The sequence below is a fragment of the Lipotes vexillifer genome, unplaced genomic scaffold (assembly GCF_000442215.2).
Source record: "Lipotes vexillifer unplaced genomic scaffold, Lipotes_vexillifer_v1.1 scaffold34, whole genome shotgun sequence".
NCBI lineage: Eukaryota > Metazoa > Chordata > Mammalia > Artiodactyla > Lipotidae > Lipotes > Lipotes vexillifer.
In genome coordinates, this window is record NW_006776832.1 from 1,112,796 (window position 1) to 1,120,281 (window position 7,486).

Below are 7,486 nucleotides of genomic sequence, written 5' to 3' on the forward strand. Positions count from 1 at the left end.
TGTGCCATAATTTGAAAGTGCTTTCACAAACTAAATACTTATTCTTACAGGATTTTCTATTGCTCATACCAAGAATAAATAGAATTGTTTTGTCTTAAATGGAAAAATCCTATGCAATGCTCCAAGTCCAGTGTCTTTTCTGCTGTGAAGCCTTCTCCAATTCTCTAAGGCAAAGTTGGTCCCCGCTCTGTGCTCCCATGTGTTCTGTTCATACCTGTGTTATAGGACTCACCACATTGCATAGTAGTAATTCTTGCTTCTGTCATACGTATCCCTCTTTCGCTTTATTTATCCCTCCATAAGCTCCTCAGGAGCAAGAAACAAGTCTTAAGCTTCTTTATATCCCCAGCACCTAGCACAGTGCCTGGTACCTAACAGAATCTCAGTAACTGTGTGTTAAGTTAATGAGTTAGCAACTATTTCATCGGTGAAGCTATAATGCACATCTTTCCTTGCGTCAGGTCTCATTGAGGGTGTTCTAGTGAAATTCCCCATCTTTGAAACCTCTATGGTTTGGTGACATCCTAGAAAGAAGTATAATGTCCAGTATTTCCTTTCATAAAGGAATGGTCTCTGGTTATTCTTCTGATACAAACGTCAATAAATTACAGTTATCATGATTTCCCTAGTCTCCAACTGCCAAGACACGTGTCTGTGAGAGGCACTCAGGAACGCCCGTGTTAATAGCCGTCTTGGCAGTCATTGTCGTCCTGATCTCCGATGGGTTTGTTGTGATAAGCATCGACTGTCAATCTTCTGCTTTCTGTCTCGGTGTTTCTGGACTGGATGCCTTCTTCGCTGCTTGATGTGCTCTCAGTTGAGTCGCTGTCTTCTTTTGATTTGCTGCTGTCCTGGGAATCGCTGCTCTGCCCCTCCTCAGATGGGCTGTCCTCCTGGCTTTCCCGGCTCTGGCTCTCTGTTGAGGCGCTGGGAGACCAGGGGTCCTCCTGGCTGGAACTGTTCACCTCTTCAGTGGACTCGGGGCTTTCCTCCGAGGATCTGAGGCTCTCACTGGATTCACTGTCAGTTTGCCCCTCTTTGGATCTGCTCTCTGAACTGGAGGGTTTATCCAAGCTGTCCTCTTCACTGGAGTCACTCGCTTCCTGATCTTTTGAGTGACTGGTAACATTATTGGGGTTGTCACCCCTGGACTCACGCACGACCTCTTCCTGAGATTCACTACTGTTTTCTTGAGAAGGCAGGTCAACCTCTTGACTGGACTCACTGCTGGTGTCTTGGACATTCTGACTGTCTTCTGGGGACTGATTCTCCTCGCTTTCTTGTTGAGATTCACTCTTGCTGTGTTCCCTGGATTGGCTGAGACCAGCTTCTTTGGAGTTGGGGTATTCTGTGGAGTCACTCTTGCTTTCTTCCATTGTGTTGCTATCGTGAAGCTCACCTCTGCCATTTTCCTCCGAGATGCGAGACATTCTGAAAACCTTCCTACTGGGATACCCCACTGATGGGCTTTCACCAGAATCCTGAGTCCTTGCTTGCCCACTGCTCCCTTTCGAATCTTTTGACTTGATGCTGGCACTGCTTATTCTGGAATTGCTCCTCTCGCTCCTGAAGGTGTTGGGGTCTTCGCTCTGCATTCCTTCATCGTCGAACTCAGAGCCGTCCCCGTGGCTACTAACTCCCTCACTGTCGCCTCCCACCCACTGCTCTGCACTCTCGCTGTCTGGAGTGGAGTCACCCCCCTCGGACCTGCTGTGCCCCTCGTCCTCATTGGCAAAGTCCCTGCTCTCACTGGTGGTATCTTGAGCACTGTCTTCCCCCTGTGGGACACTATCCTCCGTGGACTGTGTGCTGTCAGTGGGGTCCTCACCGCTTCCGAGCCTGGAGTTCCCTCCTGGCCTCTCTTCAGGTCCTGGGCCATTGTCATCGTCAGCCGAGGTGTCATCTCCACTCTCGTCTTCATCATCATCTTTATTATTTCCTCCTTTTCCTCCGCTCCTAGAAAGGCCACCAGCTGGTCTATGAATGTATTGCTGACCATCAAGGCCCAGGCCCTCCTCTGACTCAGTGCTGTCACTGGGGTCTTCATTGACCTGGAGTTTGGGGTTAACAGACGTGGTTAGTACCCCAGGAACTGCTCTCAAGGGTGTCATTTAATGCCCATCTAGGCTCTTTTTGCTTTCTTCTTCCTATGCCCCTCATCAAAGCCACTGAGCCAATTTTATGGCTCCGTAATGTTTCAACCAGGGGTTAAATGGGAAGGAAGAACAGTTGAAAGTCAAGTCGTTCCATTTTACATAGGCACAGTTCACTTAATGCTGCAAACATTTTCTCAAAAAGTTTTATAGAAATCACATTTATGGAACTCAATATTTAAGTGTGAGTCCTTAAAGGAAACTTTCAGAGAATTTTTTGTAAATTAAAGAATTGGTTTATAATACTCACTCATCAAGTTGTTTGGTTTAAAACACAGATTTTTAAAATATTGGGTGATTTTTAAAATGACTCAAATTTTTTTTTCTAATCAACTCTGGGGGAAAAAAATGTATTAGGGCAGGCGGATGAAACCATTAGCTTAAATGAAAGTATAATATTGTAGTAAGGTATAAATCTCACCAAAACCATGTTTATAACTCATTTGCACAGGCAGAGAGTTGGCTGTGGAAGGCTTAACTGAAGGACTGTAACTAGTGTGACCACCAAGCCAGCTTAGTTCCAAGTGTGAGCTCAGAGAGGTGATCCCCAGAAGTAAAACAATTGGATGCTCTACTCAGATAAGGAAGGACAGTGAATCTTCATTCATTACCCTCTGGAAAAATCTGCTCTCTCTACCATATGCTATGACAGAACATTCTTGCCAACTTTTTTTTTTTTCCCCACATGTCCCTACTCATCAATGTCTGAGTTTCCAGCCAGGACTACAGGGTGATGACACCTCTTCCCATCACTAGGGTGTACACTGATCCATTGGAACTGAGCATCTGTTTAGTTTTCCTAACCTCGATAGGCACATACTGTACCCCTCCCAAGGTGCTATCATCCTCTGAGAGCCCAGAGAACACTGAGGCAATAAACCACAATGTCCCCAGAAAAGAGCATTTCCCCGATTCTACGCTTATAAATCTGTAAAATGTTCCTCTGACAATCTCTAGTAAATAGTGGTAAAAAGTCTAAATTCATTTTCCAACTCTGATTGAGTATAGAATGCAACATGGGTCAAAGTTTCAGGGAGAAACCTGGTTCCTAGAATGTCTGGAGCCCCTCGGGGTTGAGATTGGTCAAAATGATAGAACAGAGGGTGGGGAAGGGAGAGGGAAGGTGGGGACGGGAAAGAGGATAAGAAGAAAGAAGCTACCAAGTTTTCTATTAAAGTGATATAAGCTAAGTCAGCTTTTCTCTCTGCCAGGGCCACAGATGAGACTATTTTAAAGATGTCATTAGTAAAGCAGCTGTCTCCTTAAAGGTTCCTCAGGGCTCTCCTATTCTCTCCTCCAACAGGATTCCGAGCCCAGAGGTGGTCTCCAGGCCCAGCAGGCATCTCACATTAACCAGAACTCTTTGACCGATCTGAACTGCTCCAATTGTGAAAAAACATTTGAGATTTATGAGTGAGCTATTCCTTGTCTTCCAGAGTCTATGACCGTGTGTGTGTGTGTGTGTGTGTGTGTGTGTGTGTGTTCTCTTTAACTAGAGGGACATTTAGGGCCACAACGTCTATCATCTGGCCCCAGTGATAAATATGGAATGAAGGGCATGTCTACCTCTGATTTCTCCCACTCATTTTTCCCTTCCTATTTTATGGGGCAATTTAGCCAGCATAACCAAAGGTTAGAAAATATTATATTTAGAATGGTCACTAGGTAATTTAATATAACATCATTTCCTTTGATTCCTAAGTAGCCTGGAAAGTTTAAGAAAGGTTTGTTTAATTACCTGTTCCTTTGAGCTAACTTTACTTTCTTCTGATGACTCACTTCTCTCCTGAAAAGAAAAGAAAAATGTTTATTTTTCATGTTCGTAATTCCTGAATAAAGAAAAAAATAGGACACACATCAATCGCTTGTGGTTTGGATTTACTACTTTCCAAATGGCCTGAGATGATGATAAGAGTGTGAAAGTGATTTCGTGAGATGTTTATGATAAAAAAATCAATGAGATACTTACCAAAGGTGGTGTTGGTGTCTGAGCCAAATGACCCTGTAAAAAAGGAAGGAAGACAAGTTACTCTTTCACAGATGGATCATATCATTGAAAACATTTAGGACAATTTTAGGTTTTTTTAGTATATTGATATATATTTTGTATTCACATGAATATTAATGCTATTTTTATAATGAAATGGCTAAACAATGAATGTCAGATGACCGGTGGCCTGAAAAGACCTTGTGATATAAAAAAGCTAGAAGATTTTTGTATTTCCAATACTTAGACAAAAATACAATTTCTTTGAAGAAAAATATACAACCTGGAGGAAATGTAAGAGAGGAGAAACAGCGCTGGAACTCACAAACCCAGATTTAAGTCTCAGTTAGCTCCTTGGCTTAGGTTTTAGCCCTGAAAACTGTCTTGATGCTAGCACTGAAATTCATGCGTTCCAGGAAACATCTAGTCTCAGGTAAACTGCGATGGTTGGTCACTCTATGTGAATTTGCACAATTCACTTCACCTATCTGATGTCAGTTTCTTATTTGTAAATTAAGAATATTACCAACCACTGTGCTTATTGCACATGGTTGCTGTGAGGATGAAATTGGCTAATGCCTATGGAAGCACCTTGAAAAGTATTCAATATGATATAAGCCGAAGAAGTGATCCATTTTGAGAACATCTACTTTATAAAATTCAATAACAGACAAAACTGAATTGAAAAAGCCATTAAACCTTTCTTGAGTCACATAAGATCAGCAAAATAACAAATGCTAAATCTGAAACTTAGTCATAGTTCTGATTTATTTCACTTTCTTTAATCTGATGAGAACGCTAAGAATGCCTGTACCACCTCTGGTGCCCTCTCCCCATCTACTCTCCCCTTCGCCTTGAACATGACGAAATCCCAAATCCCACGTGGCTCAAAGCCACTGAGCAATGGGTATGAAGACCCATCTGCAGAGTAGAGCAGAGAGTAGCTGCTGTCAGCATGTCTTCAACAAGCCTCTCAGCAATGCTGGGCTGGGATAGCTCCTAGAGGAAGGACCTTTCATCACTTTGCCCTGTGACACGGCAGCAGGCACCATGGCAGACTCTACCCCAGCCACTTAGCATCTGGAATTAGGAATGGAGGGGAGCGAGACATTGGTATTTTTCTCATGCCAAGGCTAGACTTGAGAACACAGTGTGTTTGGGGAACTCAGGCTGAATGAAAGAAGGGATCCACAGCAGCTGCTTTTAAATAAACCAGCCTAAGGATATTCCTGATGAAAGTTCATGTAAGAAATCCTGCAATATCTCTTCCAGCCTCAAGCAGGGGCAGGACCCCATCTCAGGCCTCTGACATTATCTGGCCGTCACTAATATCATTGTGCCCTAGCTGTGTCATACGTAAAAGCCAGCAGGAAACAAGGTAATGAAAACACATTCTGATTTAGGTTGAGATTTTAACCCTTACTCCTAGAGTCAGCCCTTCATATCCGTGGGTTCCACATCCACGGATTCAGCCAAACTCGGATCAAAAATATTTTTAAGAAAAGGAAGGAAGAGAGAGAGAAAGAAAGAAAGCTACAGAAGTTTCCAAAAGGCAAAACTTGTATTTGCTGCACTCCAGCAAATATTTACATTGTATTAGGTATTATAAGTAAGCTAGAGATGATTTAAAGTACACGTGAGGATGTGTGCAGGCTACATGCAAATACTACATCATTTCATATAAGGGACTTAAGCAGCCTTGGATCTTGGTATCCGAGGGGGTCCTGGAACTAATGCCCTACAGATACAGAGTGACAATAGTAGTTCCAGTCTTGAAAAGCTACTGACTTCCTAGACCTGGCCCCTTCCCAAGAGGGATGTAACACCCCAGTAAAGAATACGAATTCTGGAGTCAGAGCGACCTGGGTTCAAAGTCTGGCTCTAACAGTAATTAACCACATAACCTAGACAGACTAGGTTACTCTCCGTGTCTCAACACAGAAAATACAACGCCTAATTCACTAGGGGTACTGTGAAGATTGAGAAAGTTAATACATGCGAAACACACAGAACCGTGTCTGGCAGTGGTTGTTGAGCTATTGAGAGTTAATAACGACTGGGTTATTCAGAGCCAACACTCAGTAAACATTAGCTATCATTCCGAAGACTCTAGCATTCTCTCATTCTTCTTTCTCTTCTCACCTTCCGGGACTTGATCTCCTAACCTCCTGCCTACCAGACATCTGATAAAAGAGACTTCTAGCCCTAATCCTTCAAGGGCAATCTTGGTTCACTGTCATCCATGCCCTTGCACTACTATACAGAACAATCACAAAAATAAAGCTAAAGGAGAAAATGCTTCCTCACCAAATTATACTATTAAGTTGGAGTTGAAGCATTATATTAACTACATTTTCTTATAAGAACTAGAAATTATAGCCCTTACTCCCTATATCTTAGGTTATTAATGTGTTCATTAAGCCATTAGTAGTTTCAACATTTGCAATGAAGCCATCTTGGTTATACTAATAACATATTAAAATAAAAATATTTCAAAAAAATCTTTTCTACTCACCTTCCATTCTTCAGAACTCTTAGATTCAGTATGTTGATATCTGGCTACCTAGAAAATTCAGCACAAGTGGTCGGCCCACAGAAATTTCCAAAGCAGCAGCTATCAGCACTTCACATACTTAGGAGGAGTATTAGTCAAATTTTAGCATGCATCAGAATCACCGGGAGGCCTTGTTAAAACACAGATTGCTGTGCCCTATCCCTGGAGAGTCTGGTTTAGTAGGTCTGATGGAGGACCTAGGAACTTACATTTCTAACAAGGTCTCAGTTGGTGCTACTGGTCGGGGGAATGACGCTTCGAGAACCACTGCTTGTGAGGAAGAAACATGAGAAGCCTAACAATACGAACGGCAACTGAACAGAACAAGGAATTATTCGGATGACATTTTAAAGAAAAGAGCTTCCTAAGAAGCTACATTTTCATCTGACTGGAACATACACAGCCACTTTGGCTTATAGCCAATGCAATTTGTGCAGTTTTAGGTATAAACAGGTTTTTTTTTCATGCATCCCTACCCTGATACTTACTGGGAGAGCACAGGACAATCCCCACAAGAACATAAGCAGGATGCTGGTCCTCATTGCTGGGTATGTCACCTCTACCTGTGATGAAAGACAGAAGATGCTTTTCTCCACCCTCAAGAAATATAGAAGCTTCAACTTTTTAACACCTTCTTTCTATTAAAAAAAATAAACTCATCCAAATGTCCATCAACTGAAGAATGGATAAACAAAATGCACTATATCCATACAGTGGAGTATTATTCAGCCATGAAAAGGAATGGAGTGCTGATACATGCTACAAAGTAGAGGAACCTTGCAAACATTATAC

General features: G+C 42.4%; 1 protein-coding gene across 2 annotated transcripts; it reads right to left on the reverse strand.

Moving 5' to 3' along the window:
• Positions 1-680: 680 nt before the first annotated feature.
• On the reverse strand, positions 681-7,236 carry DMP1 (dentin matrix acidic phosphoprotein 1). 2 transcript variants are annotated; one of them, XM_007450688.1, is made up of 5 exons: positions 7,179-7,236; positions 6,656-6,699; positions 4,123-4,155; positions 3,892-3,939; positions 681-2,051 (listed from the first exon to the last, which is right to left on the reverse strand). In XM_007450688.1, the coding sequence occupies exons 1-5, from the start codon at positions 7,234-7,236 to the stop codon at positions 681-683; spliced, it is 1,554 nt and encodes a 517-aa protein (XP_007450750.1). The 2 variants fall into 2 exon arrangements, with proteins under 2 accessions (XP_007450750.1, XP_007450751.1); XM_007450689.1 differs by lacking the exon at positions 3,892-3,939.
• Between the last annotated feature and the right edge of the window lie 250 nt (positions 7,237-7,486).

Coding starts and splice junctions, on each gene's coding strand:
- DMP1 (XM_007450688.1), bottom strand. CDS start 7,236: ATGAGGACCAGCATCCTGCTTATGTTCTTGTGGGGATTGTCCTGTGCT. Junction 4,156..6,655: donor AGAGTTCTGAAGAATGGAAG/GTGAGTAGAAAA, acceptor CCTTTTTTACAG/GGTCATTTGGCTCAGACACC. Junction 3,940..4,122: donor AGACACCAACACCACCTTTG/GTAAGTATCTCA, acceptor TTTTCTTTTCAG/GAGAGAAGTGAGTCATCAGA.